This window comes from Ahaetulla prasina, chromosome 18, assembly GCF_028640845.1.
Source record: "Ahaetulla prasina isolate Xishuangbanna chromosome 18, ASM2864084v1, whole genome shotgun sequence".
Taxonomy (NCBI): Eukaryota; Metazoa; Chordata; class Lepidosauria; order Squamata; family Colubridae; genus Ahaetulla; species Ahaetulla prasina.
The window spans coordinates 2630558-2657139 of NC_080556.1; the positions used below are offsets into that span (position 1 = coordinate 2630558).

General features: G+C 45.2%; 2 protein-coding genes across 7 annotated transcripts in view; one reads left to right on the plus strand and one right to left on the minus strand.

Moving 5' to 3' along the window:
- MEGF6 (multiple EGF like domains 6) overlaps positions 1-18680 on the plus strand; it is a 43841-nt gene extending 25161 nt beyond the window's left edge. The window contains exons 15-35 of one of the 2 annotated variants that reach the window (XM_058161080.1): positions 772-897; positions 1577-1708; positions 2244-2372; positions 3121-3252; positions 4366-4494; positions 4582-4710; positions 4802-4930; positions 5215-5343; positions 6188-6316; positions 7326-7454; positions 8535-8663; positions 9791-9922; positions 10864-10992; positions 12091-12219; positions 12967-13095; positions 14149-14277; positions 14377-14505; positions 15772-15900; positions 16877-17008; positions 17835-17882; positions 18547-18680. In XM_058161080.1, the coding sequence (XP_058017063.1) occupies positions 772-897; positions 1577-1708; positions 2244-2372; positions 3121-3252; positions 4366-4494; positions 4582-4710; positions 4802-4930; positions 5215-5343; positions 6188-6316; positions 7326-7454; positions 8535-8663; positions 9791-9922; positions 10864-10992; positions 12091-12219; positions 12967-13095; positions 14149-14277; positions 14377-14505; positions 15772-15900; positions 16877-17008; positions 17835-17882; positions 18547-18563 (2525 nt within the window). In that variant the 3' untranslated portion in view covers positions 18564-18680. Of the gene's footprint in view, positions 1-771; positions 898-1576; positions 1709-2243; positions 2373-3120; positions 3253-4365; positions 4495-4581; positions 4711-4801; positions 4931-5214; positions 5344-6187; positions 6317-7325; positions 7455-8534; positions 8664-9790; positions 9923-10863; positions 10993-12090; positions 12220-12966; positions 13096-14148; positions 14278-14376; positions 14506-15771; positions 15901-16876; positions 17009-17834; positions 17944-18546 lie in introns of those variants that run through there. The other variant, XM_058161079.1, reaches the window with a different exon arrangement.
- The window catches only part of ARHGEF16 (Rho guanine nucleotide exchange factor 16), a 51404-nt gene that overhangs the window by 3885 nt on the left and 20937 nt on the right, over positions 1-26582 (minus strand). For 3 of the 5 annotated variants that reach the window (XM_058161087.1, XM_058161088.1, XM_058161089.1), the window contains 3 exons: positions 24991-25064; positions 22874-22975; positions 19640-21846 (listed from right to left, as the gene is read on the minus strand). In XM_058161087.1, the coding sequence (XP_058017070.1) occupies positions 21707-21846; positions 22874-22975; positions 24991-25064 (316 nt within the window). In that variant the 3' untranslated portion in view covers positions 19640-21706. Of the gene's footprint in view, positions 1-4788; positions 5340-19639; positions 21847-22873; positions 22976-24990; positions 25065-26582 lie in introns of those variants that run through there. The other 2 variants (XR_009152471.1, XR_009152470.1) reach the window with 2 other exon arrangements.

The window sequence follows — 26582 nt, forward strand, 5'->3', positions numbered from 1 at the left end:
TAATAGATAATGATAGATAGATTATAGATAGATATAGACGATAGATGATAGATAGATAGATAGATAGATAGATATAATAGATAATGATAGATAGATTATAGATAGATATAGACGATAGATGATAGATAGATAGATAGATAGATAGATAGATAGATATAATAGATAATGATAGATTATAGATAGATATAGACGATAGATGATAGATAGATAGATAGATAGATGATAGATAGAGAAGATTAGATAGATAGAGATGATAGATAGATAGATTGATAGACTGGGCATCCCTTTGTCTGGAATGGTTTAGAGGTTCTCGCTTGATCCCCAAATCAAGAAATTAGCTAACACACCCACATTAATTTTTATTTAACCTTTTGGAACCGTTTTCTTGATCATCTCTGCAGTCAAAATTGCCAAAAATGGCTTCTGCGTTCCTTTGGTAAAACTGGAGAAGAAGGGTAAGATTTATCCTGGCCCAGGGTCAGAGGTCAGAACCCAAAACCAGGGGAATCACAATATTTGCAAAATCCGTGGGCTGCTTCGGTTCAAGACCGGATGCTTCTCGCTAGCTAATCTGAGCAGATGAGAGAATGGCTTAATAAATGGATAAATAATTGGATTTCTTTTCTTTTTCTTTTCGTTTTTTTTTTTTCTGGATGGTTGCAAGGTTGGAGCCCGGCTAGGATTTGATGCAGCAAATCACGAGAAGAGAATTTCTTTTTTAAAAAATAAAAATAAATAAATAAATCATATTTTATTTTCTCTCCTCTTTAGAATGCCCCGAAGGGAAATTTGGAGCGAATTGTCTTCATTCCTGTTCGTGTAACGGTTCGCCTTGCAGTCGGATCACTGGGGAATGTCATTGCGTAACTGGGAGGACTGGGAAGTCCTGCGGCCAAGGTAAGTCGGGAGAATCAAGTCTCGGATTTCAACCGTGCAGCTAGTCCTCGGACTTACAACCGTTCGAAGTTACAACGCCGCTGGGGGGGGGGAGAAATGTCCTTACGACATTTGCAGGCTCCTGGGGTTGCGTGATCGCTATTGGCGACGAAGGTGGGCTTCGCCCAGCGCCGGAAATGTGAACATGCGTCCGTGCGAGCTTGCTTCGCTCTCTCGCGCACGCCATCCGTACGTGCATGCGGTGTTGCAAAATGCAGCTCACACACGCTGTCCACACATGCGTGCAACATCAAACAACACGGCATTTAGTTCACGCACGCACATGGGTGCGACATCAAAAACACAGAGATATAGGATGGGATTGTGCCACAAACGGTTCAGCCAAACCGGTCCGAACCGGCCAAACCGATCCGAATCGGCTGAATACCACTTCTGGTCGGCGACCTCCCCAGCCAGCAAAGTTTGGGGGGAAGGGAGGGGGGGGGAAGCCGGGTTTGCTTAACGACCATGTGATTCACTTAACAACACTGCAGGTTCGCTTAACGACCGTGGCCCCCAAAAAGTGGTAAAATTGGGACGGGATGCAATTCACCACCAAGGGACGTTTTAGCCTGGACTTTGGTTGCTCTCTCGGCTCAGGAATATCGGTCCGACATTCGTGTTTCTCCTCCTTCTTCAGAATGTCCTGAGGGCTACTGGGGAGACGGGTGCCAGCGGCTGTGTCTGGAATGCCAGAATAACGGCCGTTGTGACCCCGTCACCGGTGTGTGCTTGTGTCCTTCGGGATACACAGGGAGATGTTGCCAAGAAGGTGAGCGGCTCGCGTTGCTTGTAGAACCACCTACTGCGGACTTTTCCCGCACTGGGAGACGCGAGTTGTTAGGAGGACGCAACCACGGGGGCTTCTGTTTGTCTGTGTAAACCCCCCCCCCAAATTCGAGGTGGTGGGACTTCTGGTCTCTTTGTGGGGGTCCTTGTCTGTTAGCCCCAAATTGGGGTAGAGTTTCGGTGAACTTCCTTCCCGATAGCAGAAAATGTTGGAGTTCCTCCAAGAATAAACGGCCAAACTACATGTTACACTCAACTGTTTATGGGGAGGGGGGAGAGGAAGGGAAGGGGGAGGGAAGGGAAGGGAAGGAAAGGAGGAAAGGAAAGAGGGAAAAAAAGGAAAAAGGGAAGGAAAGAAAAGGAAAGGAAAGGAAGGGGAAGGAGGAAAGGATGTGAAATCAAAGGAAGGAGGAGGAAAGGAAAGGTGTGGAAGGAAGGGAGGGAGGGAGGGAGGATTGAGCAACCTACGAGTGCCAACAAACACCTCCACTCTCGTTTTCTCCCCTCTTCCCTTTCAGTCTGCCCACCTGGCTGGTTTGGGCAAGGATGCCAAGGCCAGTGCAGCTGTGACAACGAAGGGGACTGCGACCCCCAAACGGGGAAGTGCCGCTGTGCCCCGGGGTGGACGGGCTCCCGCTGCCATAGAGGTGAAAAAGAGGGGAGGATTCTTCGGACCTCAGAAGGCTGAAGAAACCTTTTACTCCTTTGTTTTTCTTTCCTCCCTTCCTTCTTCCTCCCTCCCTCTCCCTCTTTTGTTTCCTTCCTTCCCTTTTCCTTCCTGCCTCCTGCCTCTTTTCCTTTCTTTCTTTCCCGCCTTCCCTTCTTTTTCATCCTTCTCCTCTTTCCTTCCCTCCTCCCTCCCTCTTTTCCTTCCTTCGCCTCCTCTCTCCCTCCCTCCCTTCCTTTCTTCCTTCCTTCCTTTCTTTCTTTCCTTTTGTTCCCTTTTTCTTTGTCCTTTCTTTCCTTTCTCTTTCTTTTCTTTTTCTTTTTCCTTTCTTTCTTTTTCTTTCTTCTTTGTTTTTCTTCCTTTTTCCTTTTCTTTCTTTTCCTTTCTTTCTTTTCCTCTTTCTTTCTTTTGTCTTCTTTCTTTCTCTATTTCCTTCCTTCCTTCCTTCCTTCCTTCCTTCCTTCCTTCCTTCCTTCCTACCTACCTACCTACCTACCTACCTACCTACCTACCTACCTACCTACCTACCTCCATTTGTCCTTTCAAATGGAACTATGGAAAATAAGTTCTTTTCTTAAGTCCTCCAACTGACCCAAACAATCTCGGCTCCTTCCTTGTTTAACCAAAAGAAAGACGAAAGGGAAAGGAAGAACGGACGAGTCCTGCTCGCCGGTGGCGGCATGAGACATCCATGGTTTCATTCTTCCTCCTTTTCGGGTCTTTTCCAGCCTGCGAGGCCGGCTACTGGGGTCCGGATTGCACCCATCTCTGCAACTGTTCGGGGGCCGAAGGCGGCTGCAGTGCAGTGACCGGGCAGTGCCTGTGCGAAGCCGGCTATGTCGGCCTGCGCTGCGATCAGAGTGAGTCCCCTCCTTCGTGGCCCTTGAACCCCAAGTTGCTTTGGGTCTGTGGGTGCCCTTCAGCTGGGGGGGAGGGGGGGATGAGTTCCCCAGGGTGCAGAAAACGGTGCATTTTGAGAAGATTCAGGTTTCATCTTCTCAGCCCAAAGACGGGTCTAATCAGCGGAATTTGGCGCTTTGGATTATTATTTTTTTTATATAATCTTCTTTCCTTTCTCTGTCGCCCTTTTAATGTCGCCCTTCCTTCCTCTTCGCTCTTTCACTTTCACTTCCTCCCTTCTTCGTTTTCTCTTTTCCTTCCTTCCTTCCTTCCGGTCCTTGTCTCCCTGCGTTGCTTCCATTTTCACCCTTTTGTACTTTCTTCCTCTTTTTCGCTCCTTCCTTCCTTCCTTCCTTCCCTCCCTCCCTCCTGTTCTCTTGACCTCTCACCTTTGTTCCTGCTGGCTTTCACTTTCACTTTCCCCCTTTCCTTCTTTTTCTCTCACTCTTGTTCATCCTTACTTTCACTTTCACTTCCCGCTTCCCTCCTTTTCTCTCACCTCTCTTCCTGCTTGCTTTCACTTTCACTTTCCCCCTTTCCTTCTTTTTCTCTCACTCTTGTTCATCCTTACTTTCACTTTCACTTCCCGCTTCCCTCCTTTTCTCTCACCTCTCTTCCTGCTTGCTTTCACTTTCACTTTCCCCCTTTCCTTCTTTTTCTCTCACTCTTGTTCATCCTTACTTTCACTTTCACTTCCTGCTTCCCTCCTTTTCTCTCACCTCTCTTCCGGCTTGCTTTCACTTTCACTTTCCCCCTTTCCTTCTTTTTCTCTCACTCTTGTTCATCCTTACTTTCACTTTCACTTCCTGCTTCCCTCCTTTTCTCTCACCTCTCTTCCGGCTTGCTTTCACTTTCACTTTCCCCCCTTCCCTCCTTTGTCTTTCTCACCTCTGTTCCTGCTGACTTTCACTTTCACTTCTCCCTTTTCTCTCGCCTCTGTTCCTGCTCCCACTTTCACTTTTCCCTCCCTCCCTCCTTTTTCTACCTCTCACCTTTTTCCTGCTCTTACTTTCACTTTCGCTTTCACTTCCTTCCCCTCCCCCCCCCCGTTTATTCCTCTTCTTCCTCCCAAGAGTGCCCCGAAGGCTGGTTTGGTCCCAACTGCCGCCAGCGATGCCAGTGCCGCCACCAAGGAGCCTGTGACCATGTCAGCGGCGCCTGCACCTGCCCGCCAGGCTGGAGAGGCGCATTTTGCGAGCGGGGTAAGCCCCCCCCTTCTCTTGCAAGGCTGGAAGCAGTTCGCCTCTCCCCCCCCCGGCGCTAAAGACCTTCCGATACTCTCTTCTCAGCTTGCCCCGACGGCTTCTTCGGGATGGACTGCCAGCACGCCTGCCGCTGCCTCAACGGAGCCCGTTGTGATCCCGCGACGGGCCTCTGCCGCTGCGCCGCGGGCTGGATCGGGCCACACTGCAACCAGAGTGCGTCTCCTGGCGGGCGGGCATGAAAATATGAAAAATCTCCCTTGGCTGCTTGGATCCAAACATATGCATTCTCTCTCTCTCTCTGCAGCTTGCCCAGCTCATCGCTACGGCGAGAACTGCACCCAGGAGTGCCCCTGTGCCAACGGAGCCACGTGCCATCCTGTCACGGGGCGATGCCTCTGCGCACCAGGGTGGGTTGGCGCCGCGTGCCAGCAAGGTACTTTGTGAAGGGGGTCCTTGGTGCTCCCTGAGCTTGCTTGTTTTCTTGCAGGCATTTTGCGACCCAGCTAGGTAACGTTATCAGGCCTAGAAGTAAGGGAGGTTTGGGGGAAGGAGAAGGAGAAAGAAAGAGAAGAAGTGAGAAGGAGAAGGAGAAAGAGAAGGAGAAGGAGAAGGACTGCGGGTTACTTGATGCTCTCTGAGAGATGGTCTCCTCTTCCTCTCCTTCTCCTCCTCTTCTCCTTCCCCTCTTCCACTTCCTTCTTCTTTCTTCCTTCGCAGGGTGTCCGCCAGGATTTTACGGATCCGGCTGCCGGCAGGAATGTCTATGTCAACACGGAGGAATCTGTGATCCGGTTTCTGGCCGCTGCATCTGTCCGGAAGGGCGGATGGGAGTGGCTTGTGAGCTGGGTAAGAAAAAAAAGAGAGGCTATTTTGATATTTAATTCCTCCTGCTTGAGCAGGCGGCTGGACTAGAAGACCTCCAAGGTCCCTTCCAGCTGTATTCTGATTCTGATTCTGATTCTGATTCTCCCCCTTCGCTTCCCTCTTGGATGAATAAAAGGAAGCTTACTGAGAAGCATAGCAGTTGGGATGGAAGGGGAGCCTTAGAGGTCATGTAGTCTGACCCCGCACCCAGCACCTTCCCTCCCGTTCAATTTTTTTCCCTCCCTCTCTCAAAAGGGATTTTTAAAAACGTCAGTGCATTTCTCCCAAGAGAATTGTATCTTTCCGATGTCACTTTTCTTTCCTGACTTCCTACGGAATAAAATGAATCGGGAGGACGTTTTTTATCCACGTAACAGATGTTAACCGATTAAGAGAGTTGCAAGGGACCTTGTAGGTCATCTAGTCCAACCCCCCCAGCCCACCACTTAATATATACACGGAAGGACCTGGAAAATGCCCCTTTAAGTGACTTACGACCGTTTTCCACACTTATGACCATTGTGGCATTCCCCCCTGATCGCATGATTTAAATTCAGACGCTTGGCAACCAACTCATACTTATGCCAGTAAGTGAACCCGGGGTTCACACCATTCCCCTTTGGGCAAAATCAAGGGGGGAATCAGATTCGCTTAATGACCGTGTGGCTAACTTAGCCCCCGCAGCAATTCACTTAGCGACCGTGGCGAGAGAGGGTTGTAAAAGGGGGCCAAACTCAACAGTCTCGCTCCGCGACAGAAATGTTGGGCTCGCTCGTGGTCGTAAGTCCGAGGACTCGCTGTATCAGAGGGGATCTCTTTTCTCTAGAGTGCGTCGAAGGAAAATATGGGCCGGGGTGTCAAGAAAGTTGCGATTGTGTTAATGGAGGCCGGTGTGACCAGAAGAATGGACGCTGCGTTTGCCTTGATGGTTGGACCGGTGAAAAGTGCCAGAAACGTAAGTCGTAACGACATTGGTTTTTTTTCTTGGTGGCTGGCGGGGGATGTCACCTCAGATAATCCTCGACTTACAAACTTCATTTAGTGACTGTTCAAAGTTACAACGGTGACTTACCCCCATTTTTTTGACCGTTGCGTTATTTCTCCCCGTGGTCACTTGATCAAAATTCACCCGCTCGGCCACTGACTCGCATTTATGACGGTCGTAGCGATTCCCGCAGTCACGCCCTTTTGGTGACCTTCTGACGAGCAAAGTCAAAGGGGGGTGGGTGGGAAAGCCAGATTCGCTTAACGACCGCGTGGCTAACTTAACAACGGCGGGGTTTCGTTTAACAACGGTGGCGTGGAAAGTCGTAAAACGGGGCAGAAGCCAATGTTTCGCTTAACAGCAGAAATCGGGGCCTCGATCGCGGTTGTACATCGAGGAGGGCCTGTATAGGATCGGCGTGTGCAACGCCTTGGAACAGATTGAAAACCGGCTTGTCATCTGGAATTACCGAGGGTGCTTTAGAGGTCATCCAGTCCAACCCCCCGCCTCGCAAAGCATCTTGAATAAAATACTCATCTAGCTTTTGTTTTAAAACCTCGCGCAATATGCGCCAGTGAGGGACTCAGCGGTGGCTCAGTGGCTAAGACGCTGAGCTTATCGATCGAAAGGTCGGCCGTTCAGCGGTTCGAATCCCTAGCACCATGTATAACGGGGGTGAGCTCCTGTTCCTTGTCCCAGCTTCTGCCAACCTAGCAGTTCGAAAGCAGGTAAAAAATGCAAGTAGAAAAAATAGGGACCACCTTTGGTGGGAAGGGAAGAGCTTTCCATGCGCCTTTGGCGTTGAGTCATGCCGGCCACATGACCACGGAGACGTCTTCGGACAGCGCTGGCTCTTCGGCTTTGAAACGGAGAGTCGGGAACGACTAAAGGGAACCTTTACCTTTACCTTAATATGTGCCAGTAAGTATATACACAATAAGTACATTTTTTTAAAGCCGTTCCTTCTCTTTTTTTCCAGCCTGCCCCGAAGGAACATACGGGAAAAGCTGCCAGGACGCGTGTGATTGTGAACATGGGGTCTCGTGCGACCATATCACGGGCGCTTGTGATTGTCCGCCTGGGTGGCGGGGAATCCGTTGCGGGAAAGGTGACAACAGAAAAGAGGATTTTTCCTGTTTGAATGACCATTTCGGGGGGTGGGGAGGAAGTCTGCATATGCTCTGCGCCCCGATCTCTTCATTTGCGGATGGGGTGGGGGGTGGGGGTGCGGGGGTCGACCAGCCTCGATTCCACAAAATGCTAAATTTCAACCACAAATTTCCCTTTTTGTTGCTTTCAAAGGTTGGGTGTGTTTTCTTTCAAAAAGGGTTCCCCCCACCCCGCTTTTTAAAAAAGCTTCTCATGAATATCGAATTCAGGGTCCCAGCCGACCCCGGGATGATAGAGAATTGGAATGGGAAGGAAGGGGGTCCCCCAAGGGTCATCTAGCCCACCCCTCTGCAAAGGCGTGAAAGCGTCTGTAGAAGGGGAGGGAGATGGTTCCTTCCTGGTTCCATCTTGCAGGAAAGGAGCCTGAAATTGAATGAATGTATGAATGAATGAATGATTGAATGAATGTAAGAATGATTGATTGATTGATTGAATGAATGAATAAATGAATGAATGCATGAAAGATTGAACAAATGAATGATTGATTGATTGAATACATGCATACGTGAATGGTAGATAGAATGAATGAACAAATAAAGAAATAATAGAGTTGGAGGGGACTTGGAGGACATCTAGTCCAACCCCTTTCACAAGCAGGAGATCATAGACCGTTTCAATCAACCAACCAACCAACCAACCAACCAATCACAATAGAGCTGGAAGGGACCATGGAGGTCTTCTAGTCCAACCCCCTGCTCAAGCAGGAGACCCCTAGGCCAGGCCAAATTGGCAATTTTAAGACTTGTGGACTTCAACTCCCATATGCTGGCTGTGGAATTCTGGGTGTTGAAGTCCGCAAGGTATAACCCTAACCCTAACCCTGCCCTAGACCATGAATGAATGAATATGGGTGGGACAGGATGGGACTACAGCTCCCAGCAGTCATTGGGAGGGGTGAACATCCCTCCAATTAAACGCTCCCCCCCCACATTGAATCAATGAGGGATATTGATTGCCTAGCTTAATTTTTATTCCCAAAATCCATTTTTCCCCCCCTTGTTTTCTTGATTCTGTCCAGCTTGCCTGCCCGGTTCGTTTGGGAAGGACTGCACCACGAAGTGTGATTGTCCCACGGGCTCTCCTTGCAACCACATCACCGGCCAGTGTGGCTGTCCGCCCGGGTTCACGGGCCACGGGTGTGAACGGCGTAAGTCCGGGGGCTCAAAAAAACAAACAAACAAAAAAAAAAAACAACCTCCGATTTTGCACGGATGATAAATACACTCAACTCGGATTCTGGCAATGCCTTGATCGCTTTGGAAGAGAAACCGAGTCTGGGAGTTGATCCAAGAGGATTCAAATAATAATAATAATAATAATAATAATAATAATAATAATAATAATAATAATAATAATAATAATAATAATAATAATAATTCCTCAGTTTTTCAGATCGGCAGCAAGGTTCTGATTTCTGTCTGGCAGCTGAATAAGGGAAAAATATCAGGAAAATATTGACAATGATTTAGTTTAAGTTTGTCTCTGTTTTCCTCTATTCCTCCTTTTTTTCCCTCCATGCCTCCGTTCTGTTAAATCCCCTTGATTTAACTCTTCTAACTCTTCCTCCGCTTGGTGGATCCCTTACGAGCGGGATCCCAAGAAAGCATCTGTGCGTGCTAAAAATTTTTTTAAAAAAAAAATCAGCGGAAAATTAGCAGGTTCAGCCACGCATGCGAAAAGTGTCTCGTCTTCTACACGGACCTGTTACTCAGAAGTTGGGAAAACACTCAGGGAAGAGCACCCAAGCAACCAAGATGTTTCAGCACCTTTGCTGGAAAAAAAAAAAGTGGTGTTTTTTTTGGGGGGGGGAGAAGGGGACCTCAGAGGTCATCTAGCCCAACCCCGCAGCTCGGCGCGGGTTCCGCTTGGTGGGGAAAAAAAGAGTGAACTAGAATGAAAAAGAGAGTTCTGTAGGGAAGGAATGTCCAATCTTATTCGCAAGACTGGTGGCCTTCAACTCCCAGAATTCCCCAGCCAGCCAGGCTGGCTGGGGAATTCTGGGAGTTGTAGTCCACAGGTCTTAAAAGTAGCCAGGATTGGACACTTCTATTGTAGGACTTTGAAGATGAGGCCAAAAGGTGAATTCATTGCAGCACTCCTGGAAAAAAAAAAACCACGCAAATTCCCCAAAGACCTCTTGACATGCTCCTTTAAAACTCTTATTTTTATTCGACTGCCTTCCGATGCAAAGGACCCCCCCCCCCGCAAAAAAAGAGGAATTTTTTGCACCTTTTCCCGGAGTTGGAAACGCTGAGGTTCTCTTCCCTCCCACAGCCTGCCCGCCTGGCACCTTCGGACCAGGGTGCGCAGACATTTGCCAGTGCGCCGGTGCGAATCACGACTGCCACCCGGTGAGTGGGAGGTGCCTCTGCGCCCCGGGATACCACGGCAGCGGCTGCAAGCAGGGTGAGTTTACACACGTACAAACGGGGGAAAAAATTGGGGTGCTATAATGAGAAGGAAGTGGGGTGGAGGGGCGGTGAGAACCAAAGGGGAACTTTTCTTGCAAAGGACATGGTAGAAGCCCCCAGTAGGAAAGTACAGGTGATCCTCGACTTACGACCACGATCGAACCCCAAATTTATGTTGCTGAGTGGGAAATTTGTGGCCATTTGGCTCCATTTTACGACTGCAGTTAAATTAGTCACATGGTCGTTAAGTGAATCTGGTTTTCCCCTCGACTTTGGTCGCAAAAGGGGATCACGTGACACCCCACCCCCCCTCCCGGGACACTGCGACTGTCATAAATACGAGCCGGTGGCCAAGCATCTGAATTTTTAATCATGTGACCACGCGGGGATACGACGACGGTCGTAAGTGTGAAAAATGGTCCCAGGTGGCTTTTTTTCAGTACTGTTGTGACTTCGGTCACTAAATGGATCGTCGTAAATCGAGGACTACTCCCGCGATGGGAAAATCCACTGATTCTTTCAATTTTTCCTGCCAAATTTAAATGGCGTTTCGTTGAATTTGGGTGGGTTGCTTGTGTGGGCTGCGCCAACCGATGGAAGGAGGTCTTTCTTTAAAAATAAATTTCGTATTTAAAAATAAGTGTAGGAATCGCCAGTTTCAACTTCAATTAAACCCTAAATTAATTGAGCAGCATTTTCTTCCATTTGGTGTGGTTGCTGCAATTGCTCTCCAATAATTGGAAGGGGTTTTTTTGGAGGGGGGAGAGCAAGGAGTCCTAGTATTGGGGGCGGAGGGGCTCCTCTGAGGTCATCCAGTCCAACCCCTGCACAATCCAGAATCTTAAAAAGCATCTCTCTTTCAAAGGGGCGGGAGAAAAGGGAAATCATGTGGCGGGCTGTTCCGCCAGCTAACGGTTTGTTTTTGTGTCCTTTCAGAGTGTCCGTCGGGACGCTACGGGCCGAATTGCGAGAGGTTGTGTCAGTGTAAGAATGGCGGTCGTTGTGCAGCCGCAACGGGGGCGTGCCAGTGTCCAGCTGGATATATCGGCGCCGATTGTAACATAGGTAACATAGCTCTTTACTTCTACGGAAAAACCAACGTAAAATCGAATATAAAGCATCAAATCAGTTATGGTATTATTATTATTATTATTATTATTATTACCATTACTATTACTGGTTAATATTCAATTTATAGTCTAGGACTGGTAAAAACGTAACAGTTCATGTCCTAAGGAAGAACCTAAGAGCTGTTTAATAATAATAATAATAATAATAATAATAATAATAATAATAATAATAATAATAATAATAATAATAATAATAATAATAATAATAATAATCTGCTCGCCTAATCTGCCGATACATCACGCAGTCCTAAACGCTTGGGAAGTGTTCGACTATGATCTGTGGTGCGAAATCCAGCATAGTTATCTTCTTTGCTGTGTATACTGTCATTTTGAGTAAATAATAATAATAATAATAATAATAATAATAATAATAATAATAATAATCTGTGATACGAAATCCAGCATAGTTATCTCGTTTGTTGTGTATACTGTCATTTTGTGTAAATAAAATAATAATAATAATATGCTTTATTCATTAAACATGAAACTCAGTCAACATTCTTATTATTGTTATTGTTGTTATTATTACCATTATTATTACCATTATTATTACTGGTTAATCTTCAATTCAATTTACAGTCTGGGACTGGTAAAACATAACAGTTCATGTTCTAACCAAGAACCTAAGAGCTTAATAATAATAATAATAATAATAATAATAATAATAATAATAATAATAATAATAATAATAATAATAATAATAATAATAATAATATGCTTTATTCATTAAACATGAAACTCATTCAACTGAACATTATTATTATTATTGTTATCTCTTATTCATTAAACATGAAACTCAATTAACATTATTATTGTTGTTGTTATTATAAGCATTATTATTACCATTATTATTACTACTGTCTTCTTTTATTTGGTCACATTGTCTGTAATGCGTTGGTCTAAAATCCGCCTTTTCTGCTTTAGGCCTGCTTCTAACCACAGATGGGTGTGTGTGGGGGGGTGCCAGGGGGTCGAGAACCCGCCCGGCCATTTGTCAGGGCCATCTCAAGGTCATCAGGACTTTCCCTTCCAGCTTGTCCGAGGGGACGTTACGGGACCGACTGTGCCCTTCCCTGTCCGTGTGGCGAAAATGTCCCTTGTCACCCGGTGTCCGGTTTTTGCCTTTGTCCGCCGGGCAAGTCTGGTCCCAGATGCGAAAACGGTGAGTCGCTTCAAATGGGTATGCTCGGTTTTCGTTTTATTTGGGAGCGCGCGGGGTTGACTGCATCCCATAATATGTGCCCTTGATGGGGAAAGGGGACTTTCCGACTTGGGAAATCGATGGAAACCTCTTTGGTTTCTGGGGTTTCTGGGTTCTCGCACGGTTTGGCCCACCTCGCAGGGCTGGGGTGGCGACCCTGCTGTGGTCACCCGTTTCGTAAGCACAGAGGGAGACTCAGGCCCCGCCTCGCAGGGCTGTCGTGCGAGCACAAACAGCAATAACGAGAGCTTTCGGGGTTAGGGAGAATGGGTCTCTGACTGAGCCCGGCCTACTCTGCAGGAACGTTGTGTAGATAAAAGCTGAAAAAGCCATTAATTACAAGGATTCAGATTTTATATCCGCAATATATTTATAGAAAAGGGCTGTTTTGATAAAAAATAGTATATGTGTGTGTGTGTGTGTGTGTGTGTGTATATATATATATGTGTGTGTGTATTTGTGTATATACACACACACACACACACACACATCTAAAAAACACAAAACCACTTGAGTTTCTGAACAACGGAGCATCCTGCACGTGGGTCAGACTAGTTGACCTCACGGGGTGCCTTCCAAGTGAAGGATTGTGGTGCATTATGCCTTAAGCGGGGGCTTCCTTAGACAGTTTTGGGGCGTTTGCCGTGTCCGACCCGCAGTTTTGGGGTGGGTGGGTTGTCAGCTTGTCCCGGTTTGCTTCTCCAACAGGCTGCCCCGCCAATCGTTACGGGTTCAACTGTAGCCAGACCTGCACTTGTCAGAATGGGGCCATTTGCCTGCCAGAAGACGGATCCTGCCTTTGTGGGCTCGGCTGGACCGGGATCTGGTGCGAAAAAGGTGATTTTTTTTTTTAATCTCTAAGATGAATAGGATAAATCCTGGTTTACATCTGAACGGATTTCCTGTCTCGTGGAGTTCCGCTGGACATCGAAATAGCTTGGGTTTTAGATTTTGGCAGCGGTTTGAATCCTGGTTTACATCTGTACAGATTCCCGTCTCCTGGAGTTCCACTGGAAAATCCACTTCCTGTTTGCTCTCTGAGGTTGTTTAATTCCTGAACGTTTCGTTACCCTACTAGATAATATCATCCATGAAATCATTATTTTTTTTTTGTCCTATGCCTCTGATGACGTTACCTTGTCTGGTGATGAACCGTTTGGGGAATCTAAAATGGAAACAAGCTCGGAGAGCAAACCACTGCCAAAAAAGGAAGAGAATTGTCCAGAGGAACTCCAGGAGACAAGAATCTGTACGGACCTAAACCAGGATTCAAACCAAAATCTTTGGTTTTTTTAGAACGAGTTCTTATTGATTTTTTTTAGTTTCTCCCCCTACACACATACATGATTTATGAACAGTGTATTGGCCGTATCATATCTTATACAGTTCGATATATTCAAATATATTTTACCTAGTTACAATTTTTGCCAATAGGTTCTTTTTCCATAATTTTTATTCCTTTCCTAATATTTCCTGGCTCATTTCATTAAACCACATCTTCCTTCACCCTCAAGTTCTAATTCCTCCATTGTTATTAATGTTCATTCTCTTCCCTTCTTTTTTTATTTTTATTTTTAAACCGCTGCCCAAATCTAAAACCCAAATTATTTCTATGTCCAGCGGAACTCCACGAGACAAGAATCTGTAGAGACATAAACCGAGAGATTCGAACCCGCTGCCAAAATCTAAAAAACCCGAGCGGTTTCGATTTTTTCCCCATTATTTCAAAACCTGCTTCCTTGCTTTAAACCAGCATTTCCCCAACTTTGGCAAGGTTGTAAGATGGATTTCAACTCCCAGAATTCCAAAGCGTGGGGGAGAATCAGTGAAATAAATATATGTATGTATATATGTATATGTAATATACAGGGGGAATTCTCTCCCCACTAGGGTGCCCTCCGGGAAAATACGGGGCCAACTGTCAGTTGAACTGCACTTGCCAAAGCAATGGGATTTGCGATCCGGTGGCTGGGATCTGTCGGTGCGGGAAAGGCCGTTACGGGAACCGATGCGAACACGGTAAGCCTGCAACGATTTTGTCCGCGGATGGTGGTATTATTATTATTATTACAAATTTAATGCCTTTTTTTTTTTCCGTTTTGATTCCCAACCCTTCAGCCTGCCCGGCTGGATTCCACGGGATCGCCTGTCAAGAGCGATGCGGCTGTCAAAACGGCGCCTCGTGCGATCCGGTTTCCGGGGAGTGTCGTTGCTGTCCGGGGTTTCACGGCCGTTACTGCGAAAAAGGTTCGTGGAATCCCCGGCGTCTTTTTGCCGATTCTCCGAAGTTAGCTAGGAAGCGATGTGCAAATCCTGGCTTAAGCGCTTTTTTTTTCCCCCCAAAACGTAAAACGAGTAACTTTTTTCTTCTTTTTTTCCTCTTCCCTCCGCGCGCCTTCTTCCTTTTGTGTCGTGCCTTTTTTGGGGCAATTGGAGGCAAAAACGAGTGGTGTTTTTTTTTTTAGCGGTTTAGCATTTTATTTTATTTTATTTAGCATTTTAATTCTACGATTCTATCCAGCTAGGGTTCAGATGGCTTTGCCATCCTATTCTCTAATTCGGATTCTAGGTTCCGTTCAGCGCTGGGAACTCCCTGGCTGACCCCGAATCCATCCTTCTCTCAGCCTACCTGGCAGGGTTGTTGTGTGGGAAAATAGGAGGGAGAGCGACAAATGCCGTCTTGAGCGGCTGAATGAAAGGCGAGAGATAAACTTAGCGAATTAAGGCTGGCTGGCAATGCTTGGGAGTTTTTGCAGGCTTGAGATGGAAGTTGTGGCGATAAGAGCCACGGACACATTTTAAAACCACGAACAAAATCAAAAGTTTTCCACAAATTTGGCAAATTTCAGAGGAATTTGGTAGGGCGTAAAATATTTTTGAGAAGAGCTGCAACTTGGATTTTAACTCTGATTTAAGTAGATGTGAAGAAAGCAAATAACTTAAATCTTTTTTTTAAGTTATTTGATATTTTAAAATATTAAAATAATTATATTTTAAAATATTAAAATAATTATATTTTAAAATATTAAATATCTCAGGGACTGCCCCAAAGAAGTGGGGGGGGGGACACCTTTTCTCCAAAGCCCCTGAAGGCAGGACAAGAAGCAACGGGTGGGAACTAATCGAAGAGAAGCAACCTAGAACTAAGAAGAAATTTCCTGACAGTGAGAACAATTAACCAGTGGAACAACTTGCCACCAGAAGTTGTGAATGCTCCAACACTGGAGGTTTTTAAGAAGATATTGGATAACCATTTGTCTGAAGTGGTTTAGGGTCTCCTGCCCAAGCAGGAGGTTGGACTAGAAGACCTCCAAGGTCCCTTCCAACTCTTGTTATTTCGTATTCTGTATTTTTTTTCTTTCTTTCTGCTTTTTTCCTGCTTTTGGCTTTTGGGTGCTGTATTTCCAATTATATACCGACTTTTGTACGGAAAGCGGGATGCAGTCATTGCAAATACCAGCAGCAAGAATTAAAATAATTCCGAAAAATGCCGTCGCCTTTTTGGTTATACAGGCTGCGACGCAGGGAAATACGGGGAAAAATGCCAACGGGTGTGTGATTGCGAAGGCCAAGCCCCGTGCGAGCCCTCCACCGGCCATTGTCTCTGCCCTCCGGGGAAAACGGGTGCCAGGTGTGACCTTGGTGAGTGTGCAAATGGATCAATGGAGAACAATTGCAATTGAATGCGGGGGGGAGGGGGGGGAATGCAATGAGAACGATTAACCAGTGGAACAGCTTGCCACCAGAAATCGTGGGTGCTTCATCACCGGAGGTTTTTAAGAAAAAAACTGGACAGCCATCTGCCTGAAATGGTCTAGGGTCTCCTGCTTGAGCAGGGGGTCGGACTAGAAGACCTCCAAGGTCCCTTCCAGATTCATTTCTCTTCTCCTCTCTTCTTTCTCCCCTCCCCTCCTTCCCTTTCCTTCCTCTCCATTCCTTCCCTCTTCTTCCTTTCCTTTCCTTTCCTTTCCTTTCCTTTCCTTTCCTTTCCTTTCCTTTCCTTTCCTTTCCTTTCCTTTCCTTTCCTTTCCTTTCTCTTCCCTTCCCTTCCCTCCCCTCTCCTCTCCTCTCCTCCCCTCCCCTCCCCTCCCCTTCTCTCCTCATCTTATTTTTATTCTAATTCTAATTCCATTCCATTCCTATTCTGTCTTCTAGTCTATTCTTCTCTTCTCTCTTAATTCTATTCTATTATTTCTATTCTGTTCCCTTTGGCTTAGCAAGAGGCTAGGAAAAAAAATAGATTTCCAAAATAAATTTTTCCGCAGATTTACCAAGAAGCCCAGAGCAGATCCACTCCGCACAAAAGGGGTGGTATAAATTGAAAGACCTGCGATTTATGGTATCATTGTGCAGCTCTTGTGATGCTGTTGAGGTTTAACGCATTTTTTTTTAAAAAAAAAACCTGTGTTTATCTATCGGAAAAATGTCTAAAAACACAAGTGGTCAGGACAGACTAAATGCCCTCTAAGGGACTCTTGAAAAGTCCAGCCAGATGGATTAGGCAATCGAAGGTGATCCATTCTGCAATTCCTAAGATCAGAAGTTGGGAAGACGGAGCCACGCCAGGTTTGCCCACGAATTTTAACCCTTTGCTTTCGATGCATCCTGCTAAATCCAGGTTGCCAGCTTGGAAAATTTGGTCCGGATTGTTCTCAGAGTTGTAAATGCTCCGCGGCGAACGCCTTTTGTGATGCCCAGAATGGACAGTGTGTGTGCCTTCACGGATACGTGGGAACAACGTGTCGGGAAGGTAGGTCGGGCTGATGGGCGAGCGGTTGCAAACACCAGAAAGACAAATTTAAAACCCTTTCCCCTGAAAAGCTAGCCTTCTTGGGGCGGGGAGCCCATCAGCAGTGGGGTTTCACATTGTGTGACCACTTGTTTGCCCCACGTGCGCGCACGCGCCCAGCTTAAAAAATGTGCCCAAATTGGACGGCATAGAGATGAGGCGGGTGAGCAGGATGCTATCAGTTCGGGCGAACCGGTCTGAACCAGCTGAATAGCAGCTCTGGAGCCCATGTGTAATAAAAGCCCTTCCTGGGGTATTAAATGCAGAACTGGCTACTTAGGATCTCTTGAGGTCCTGTTTCTATGCCCTGGAGTAGGGGTCTCCAACCTTGTCAACTTTAAGACTTGTGGACTTCAACTCCCAGAATCCCTCAGCCAGCAAAGCTGGCTGAGGAATTCTGGGAGTTGAAGTCCACAAGTCTTAAAGTTGAAAGGTTGGAGACCCCTGCCCTGGAGGGTTGAATTAAACTCTTTTTAATTGCTTTGGTTTATGTGTTTACTTCTCTTCCTTCATGTCGTCAACCAACACTAAATAAACGAACAATTGATTTAATGTTTTTTTACACATTTCTAATCAAAAAGAGACACTTGCTGGGTTGCACACCATCCTGGCTTCGCTCCAGAAAGTTTTTTGGTTGTTTTTTTTTTTAAACTTCCGACATCGTTGGCATTTCCTGGTGGTCTCCCATCCCCTCCAGCATCTTTACTGCTGTGAAAATCCAGGCAAGCGCGTGACGTGGTTTTATACCCGGGTGGAAATTTTTACTATTTTTCTTCTTTTTCAAAAGGTGGCCCACCTCAACTGATGGCCAAGTCAAGGCTAGAAGCCGGACACAGTGAGTGGTTTTCTTCATATAAAATGATAATTTAATTAATGACCAAGATGGAAGAAAGATAGGTGAGGTCTAACTTAATTATTTGGGGGGGGGGCAGGGTAACTCAAACAGATGTAGAGTTTTGCACCAAAACAATCCGTGGAACAATTTACCTCCAGAAGTTGTGAATGCTCCAACACTGGAGGTTTTTAAGAAGATGTTGAATAACCATTTGTCTGAAGTGGTGTAGGGTTTCCTGCCTAGGCAGGGGGTTGGACTAGAAGACCTCCAAGGTCCCTTCCAACTCTGTTATTCTATTCTACTCCAAATTAAGTGTTTAAAAAAAGGTAGGTGGCATAACTATCTCAGCTAGAGAATTTAGTAGGCAGGAATAAACTTGATTTTAGTAAGTAGCAATTTGAATTTTAGCCTGCCTTTCAAACCTTCTCTCTCGTTCTTAGACACAGAAATGTACTTTTAAATCTCTTTTTTTACGTACCATTTCAAAATCCAGATCCGGAAGGTTTTTCACGGTTCACGAGGGTCACGAAACGAAAGGGTGGTGGTGGTTTTTTTCCTCCCTGAGAAGTTAGCTTTCTACGTGCGGGGAAGACTTCCAAATCAAAACGTGGAAACGCCCAATGGAACGAACGCCTAATTGCTGTAATTTTTTTTTTCCTTCCAGGTTTGACGAAACGATAGATATTTCCCCACCCACCCCCGAGAGAAGGTGATAAGGACGCTAATAAAATTCAGAATTTAGCCAACGTTTAGCTCACGTTTGTGGTTTGGAGTGGGGGGGGGGAAAAACAACGTGAATGTCGCATGCTCTTTTTAAGAAGTGCAAGAGTTTGGCGCCACTGAGATTCATTTGAAAATTCAGGCTGTACTAAATTGCCTGAATTGTTGCTATAAGACTCCGTTTCCCCGGAAAAAAGAAAAGATTTAAGAGGGTGGGTTGTGGGGGGGGGATATTTCCCCACAAAATGCGGAGAGAGGGAAGGAGGGAGAGAGCCAGAGAGAGAGAGAGAGAGAGAGAGAGAGAATCTAAAAAAACACACCCCAAGAAAGAAAGGCTAAAAGGGGACCCTAGCTCCTCTTACAAGGGGGAAATCCGTTAAGTTAAAACGGGTTCAAAGACCCTGAACCACTTGGCGGGGGGGTGGACTAGATGACCTCTGGGAGACACCCCCCCCCTCCACCTCTCCCTGCAACGGCGTGAATTCTTTATTTTATCCGGTTGGGAGGGGATCCCGAGGGGAAGAAATCAAACTGAACTCATCATTGGGGCCTTGGAAGAAACGTGTACCGTATTTTTCAGAGTATAAGATGCTCTGGATTATAAGACACACCTACCTTTTTTTGTGCGGGTAGGGGGGAGGGGATCTGCCTCTGCCTCCCAGCAATTTGCCTCTTTGCAGCAAGCAGCCCGTTTCAGTTTCAGCACAGCCCGATTAGCACAAGCAGCTGATTGTCGGCTGGATCGGCCTCAGACAATCAGCTGTTTCAGGCTGCAGGGATTGCCGTAGCCTATTGCTGCCTCCGCGCACCCCATTTTCGGCCTCCGTGCACCCCATTTTCTGCCCGTTGCAGGCAGTGGGGATCAGAATGGGTGGAAAAGAGGGGCACGCAGTGGTCAAAAATGGGGCGCTTGGAGGCGGCAATAGGCTATGGCAATCCCTGCAGCCTGAAACAACTGATAGTCTGAGGCCGATCCAACCGACAATCAGCTGCTTGTGCTAATCAGGCTGTGCTGAAGCTGAAACGGGCTGTTTGCTGCAAGGATGCAGAGGCCAAAGGGTGGGGGGGCAACGGGTGGGGGGGAGCTACATTCGGTGTACAAGATGGACCCAAATTTTCAACCCTCTTTTGTGGGGGGAAGTGCGGCTTATACTCCAAAAAATACGGTAATCTTTTTTGACAACTTTGTGCACAATTGCAAGACTCCATTCAAGGATTTCCGGAGAGAAAAAATGGTTAATTTGGAATGCTGCCTTGTATCCAAAAAGAATTATGATTTTGTTACGTTAATGTAATATTTATGTTCGAAACTGAAGCTAACTGAAACTGAAGCTAAGTAAAATTTGAGGTTCCTTTTTTTTTTTTAATAAAATGAAGTAAAATTTCAGGGGAATATTTGCAGTTGATTCATCCCTGATATTGCTGCCAATTATTTTTTTTTTACCTTATATCTGTGGGTCCGCAGATTACTAGAAAAATCTGGAGAGCTACTATTACTGTTGTTGTTGTTATAAAGTTAACAGGTAAAAGATTTAGGAAGTAACAGAAAATAAGCAGAATACTTTGAGTTCTGAATTTTGGCAGTTAGGACCTTTTTGAAAAATTGGAAAGTTTACTGATAAAAAGAAAGTTTTGCTAATAAAAGAAAAAACTCAGGTTAGAACCAAAGTAACTTGCTAATTTTTTGTTTTAAATCTGCCAGAACAAATCCGAACTGAGCAACCTTGTCTGCTTCTAACGATGGCTTTTTTTGCTACATTTCGTTCAGAAATCCTTGGTTAAAAACCTGCAAAATTTTATCAGTGTTGCGGTAACTTTGAATAGTCACTAAACGAATGGTTGAAAATCTAGGATTATCTGTTAACGTTTTTAAGCCCTTTTATAACAGGATCCTATATTCTTTGTTCCAATTTTCTTTATATGTTGTACAGAATGCAGTTGGAAGGGGCCTTGGAGGTTTTCTAGTCCAACCCCAATTTCCTCTCGGGAATTCCTCTGTCTGAGAATTCTGCGAGACCTTAAACACCCTAAGTCCAGTGATTGGATTCAGCCAGTTTGAGACGGTTTGGGCAAACAGGTTGTTAAATGATTTGAATCCCACCTTTGCCCTAAGCCCCAAACACCCCAAAAAATATTATTTGTGCGTTCGCTTCGAAAGGGAGACCTAAAACACGCACCCTTTCGTTCTGCAATCTTCACCAAAAGTCGTTGCTCGAACTAGTAATTTGAGATGAAGAGCCGTACCACGTGGGAAAAAAACCGACAAATCCCCCCCTTATTTTATTCGAGGAATATTTAGGGAAAATAACAACACAACTCACACCCAACGGTTCATAGGATCGGAGTAGAAAGGGGAAGAGAAATCGGTTACCGAAAGTTGTATAAATTTGGAGTCACTGAACGGTTTACGTATGAAAAGGAGAATTATGTACAAGATTTAAACGTCGGGGTCCTACGAACGGAGTCCGGTCTTGGAATATTAACTAAAGGACCTCCTGAGGAATGATGGCGGGGAAAAGGGAGCAGATGAAGACATGTCGAGTCTTAAAAATCCATTATAAAAATTACTCTGTTCCATGGTTTTTAAAAAGTAGAAAGGGGAAGAGAAATCGGTTACCGAAAGTTGTATAAATTTGGAGTCACTGAACGGTTTACGTATGAAAAGGAGAATTATGTACAAGATTTAAACGTCGGGGTCCTACGAACGGAGTCCGGTCTCGGAATATTAACTAAAGGATCTCTTGAGGAATGATGGCGGGGAAAAGGGAGCAGATGAAGACATGACGAGTCTTAAAAATCCATTATAAAAATTACTCTGTTCCATGGTTTTTAAAAACAAAAATCGATTAAAAAGGGCAGGATTCAATCCAACGGCCGGCAGTCGCTGACCTCTTTGCAGTTTTCCAATCCAGCTGGATTTTAGGCAGTGGTTTTGCTACGATCCGATTTATTTTAAAAAAGAAAAGAACCCGAGTCTTTTTTGTTCGATCCAGGAGGAAGGGATACGGTCTCGTTATCCGGATTTACAACCCCCTGGCCCTTAAAAAAAGTACCTTCCGGTGCTCTTGGCATCCGAGCGGGTTGAGGCGGGACCCACTCCGTCGTCACACATCGGTCTCGATGCGCAGCCGTTCCAGGCGCTGCACGTTGCGTTCGACGGCGTTGCGGTTAGTGATTTCCTGGGCGCAGGCTTGCGGGAACCAGCCCTTCTCTCCGTCCCGCAGACGCTCCCCCAAATACCAACCTGGAAGAAGAGGGAGAAGGGATTTAGAGGTCATCCAAATGTGCTTTTTTTTTTAAAAAAAAAAAGAAAAATAAGAGGCCACTGGCTTTTCTTGGTTTTTTTTTTTTGAAGGTGTTTCGCATCTCATCCCAGAAGCTTCTTCATCTCTTTTGTTTTCCTGTGAAGATGTTTTGCCTCTCATCTAGAAGCTTCTTCAACTCTTTTCTTTTCCTTTGAAGATGTTTCGCTTCTCATCCCAGAAGCTTCTTCGGCTCTTTTGTTTTTCTTTGAAGAAGTTTCGCTTCTCATCTAGAAACTTCTTCAACTCTCATCTTTTTCTTTGGTGACGTTTCGCTTCTCATCTCTGTGCTCTGAGCTGAAGAAGCTTCTTGGATGAGAAGCGAAACTTCTTCAAAGAAAAACAAGGAAGTCCAGTTGCCTCTTAAAAACCAAACACCTTTGGGACAATCATGACGTGGATGACCGGAGAATCTCCATAGATGATTAACAGGTTTAAAAATATATATATATATATATATATATATATATATATATATATATATATATATATATATATATATATATATATATATATATATATATATATATATATATATATATATATATATATATATATATATATATATATATATATATATATATATATATATATATATATATATATATATATATATATATATATATATATATATATATATATATATATATGCTACCATCCTCTAATTTAGTTTTTCTCAACCTTGGCCAGTCTTAAGAAGGGTGGACTTCAATTCCCAGAATTCCTCAGCCGGCAACGCACAGTGGGACTTAAAGTCTAGGGAATTCTGGGGGAATCGATGCAATTCAATCATCTTTCAAATGTGAATTTTAGAATAGGAAGTTAGCCTTCAATGCATAACGGATAAAAATGTTATTCTGGGTTAAAAAAGAAAGAAAGAAAGAAAGAAAGAAAGAAAGAAAGAAAGAAAGAAAGAAAGAAAGAATTCTGCCTGCAGAATTGGGAGGGGGTCTTTCTACAACCACTCACCCTCTTCCCGATTCAGGATAAGGACGACGTCGGACTGCTGGAGTGAAATCTCATCCTCCTGCTTAGCCAGATAGGCTCTGGTGATCTCTACCTGTTGGAGTGCTGGACAGAAAGAGAGAACAGACACTCAGGAGCGCGCGACCTAATGCTGGACAATATAATAATATTTTTTTTTTGAAAAAAATAGTACGCCAAAGAGTTTGAACGGAACAGCTCGTTTTTTTTTAAAAAAAAGACTCACTAATGGAATACACACTCCTTGCATTAAATCAAGATTTGGAAGATAGAGGATTGAATAACAGAGTTGGAAGGGACCTTAGAGGTCTTCTAGCCCAACCCCCTGCTCAAGCAGGAGATCCTAGACCATTTCAATCAATCAATCAATCAATCAATCAATCAATCAGAATAGAGCTAGAAGGGACCTTAGAGGTTTTCTAGTCCAACCCCCTGCTCAAGCAAGAGACCCCTCTACTATTTCAGACAAGTGGCTGTCCAGACTCTTCTTAAAAACCTCAAGTGATAGAACACCTTCAACTTCTAGTGGCAAGTTGTTGCCCTGGTTCATTGACCTCACTCTCAGGGAGTTTCTCCTTAATTCCAGGTTGCTTCTCTCCTAGATCAGTTTCCATCCGTTGCTTTTCGTCCGGCCTTTGGGGGTGCTTCGAAGTATAAGTGGACCCCCTCTTCTTTGGGGCAGCCCCTTAGATATTGCCCTCAGAAGTTGTGGGTGCTAAGGAGAAACTTCCTAAGAGTGAGAACAATTAACCCGTGGAACAGCTTGCCACCAGAAGTTGTAGGTGCTCCATCACTGGAGGCTGTTAAGAAGAAACTGGACAGCCATCCGTCTGAAACAGTCTAGGGTCTCCTGCTTGAGCAGGGGGATGGACTAGAAGACCTCCAAGGTCCCTTCCAGCTCTATTCTGATTCTGAAAAAGTATCAGGATAGATAGATAGATAGATTAGATAAAGAGAGAGAGAGAGACTAGATAGATATATAGAGCTAGAGATAGAGAGAGATAGATAGAGATATATTAGATAAAAAGAGAGAGAAAGATAGATTAGATAGATAGATAGATAGATAGATAGATAGATAGATAAAGAGATATATAGAGAGCTAGAGATAGATATATTAGATAGATATAGATATATTAGATATAGATATATATTAGATAAAGAGAGAGAGATTAAATAGAGATAGAGATATATAGATATATTAGATACATAGATAGATATAGATATATTAGAGAGAGAGAGAGAGATTAGATAGATAGATAGATAGATAGATAGATAGAGATAGATATAGATATATAGATATATTAGAGAGAGAGAGAGAGAGATAAATTATTTAAATGTGATGAGTGACCAGTAGAAGGAGCATGGAACCTATTTTTCTACGATGGAGAAGGAGAAGGCCTCTCTCTCTCTCTCACACACACACACACACATTCCTCTATTTAAATCCTGAGAACAAAAGGTCAGGAACATTTTCTGAACATCCCAAAACAACACAATCCTTCTCACACTCCCACTTTGTCCCGCAGGGAACGGCTCCCCAGGGGCCGGAAGCCCCTCTCTCTCCCTCCCTCTCTCGTTCTCTCTCTCTCACACACACACACGCACACCGATTTTTTATTTTTTGCAAACACAACGTTCTTCGGAGCTGCTTTCCAAATTCTTTGGCTCCCTTCTAATTTGGACCGAGTGGTTGGCCCGGCGATAAAAAAGAGACCCAAACAGCTGCAGATGAACATCTGGAGTCCTCTTAAGAATAAACTTCCTGATCCTTAAAAAGGCATCTTAGCATCCCCAGAGAGGGGGAAATTGTGTTACACTCGGCGCCAAAAAATGACTGCAAATGTGCCGTTTCGGCTCTTGGGAGTCCGTAAACCACCATTGATGGTTTGTTTGGCTTTGGTCGGTTTGCCCCAAGCTGTGGTTTTAATCTAGTTCGACAGGCGAGGCCAGATGAAGGTGAAAAGTACATAATGGTTCAGAATACACGGATTAGGAGGAGAAAAAAAATCATTGCATTTTATCTTGCAAATGGATCGGTTTTTTTTTTCCTTGCTGGGCACCGTAGACTAAAATTTGGGGTTATTATTATTTTTTTTCCTTACCTCCTTTCTCTGCTGTGCTGGTTTCCTTTTCTTCTCGGTGCATTAAGGCGCTGATCCATCGGGCCCGGTCGCTTCTGCACGGGGCAAAAGGTGGGGTTTTGGGGAGCGTGTCCGAATTAAAATGAAACCCTAAATTTAACAATTCAATTCTGCAATTTGGATCCCCGATTTGGGAGGGGAAGAGCGGGAAGATGTCCCTCTCTTTCCCAATTCCCAATTCAGAATCCCGTCTACCGTTAAGGCGCTGCCTCAAATCGACACTTCGATTTTCAACTTCCCCATCTCCTCTGGCATCTCTCAGTGGTCTCCTATCCATGTACAAAACCAGGCTTAGCTTTCCCGAGTTCAGTCGAGGGCGGAGCTTGGAAATACAAGCCCCCCCCACCCTGTCCAGTGGTGGAATTCAGATAATTTAACAACCGGTTCTCTGCCCTAATGACCGGGTCGGTAGGCGTGGCTTGGTGGTCATGTGACTGGATGGGCGTGGCTACCTCGACATCATTCACGTTGAGGAGCACTTCACCTCACCTAGACTCTATTCGCCATGCCCGGCCACGCCTCGCCCCTCCTCTCCCAGCCACTCGCCCCGCTGCCCCGCCACCGAGCAGGTGCAGGTGGGCGGGGAGGCGAGGAGGGTTTGGGAGGGGAGGGGGCAGTCGGGTCGCGGCACGCTATTTAACCGGTGCCCAAGTGCACAAAAAGTTAGCTATCAGTTCTACTGAACCCGTGCGAACCGGCTGAATCCTACTACTGGCCCTGCCTCTCCGTAAGGCGTCAAAACGAAAATCTTGGTTTAATGGATGGAGCTTTGCTTTGTCTTGGTAAGCCCAAAATAAACTGGGTTTAAGGTGTGAAGCGCTGAGAAGGAAGGAAGGGTTTTTGGGTTCTGTGCCTCTCCATGGGTGACTCTTGGCAGGGAGCACGACGGATCAGTGGAACCTCCATATTCAAGGGAAGTGCAATTATTAAAAGGAGGCAATGGAGGGTCTGTGACTCTTCCTAAGCCCAAAGTAACAGAGCAACAGGGTTGGAAGGGACCTTGGAGGTCCTCTAGTCCAGCCCCCTGCTCAAGCAAGAGAACTGATGCCATTTTAGACAAATAGTTGTCCAATCTCTTCTTGCAAACGTCTGGAGGCAAGCCAGTCAATCAATCAATCAGAATAGAGTTGAAAGGGACCTTGGGAGGTCTTCTAGTCCAACCCTCTGCAATTCCACTGATTAATTGTTCTAACTGGGTGGGGGAGTAAGATTCCCCAATTTTTCAAGGCTATCAAATGACATTTTAAGGAGAGGCAGAAATTAAAGGGCCCCACGAGTGAAAAACTTTAAAATCTTCCAATTTTACAACCCTATACAAACCATGACTAAGGACATAGTGCCCACCCCCCCCCAGTATCCTGGAGACTACAGTGCCCATATTTCATTTGCTATCAACCTCTGTTCATGATGAGTTCGATCCTAGGTAGAGGCAGATATTTCTCTCTCTGGGCACAATGAGAATATATATATCTGCTGAACAAAACTCCTCATTGGAGACAGGAAAGGTGTCCGGCCAGTAAACACTCTGCTAGCTCCATTCAGTTGCCCAGATT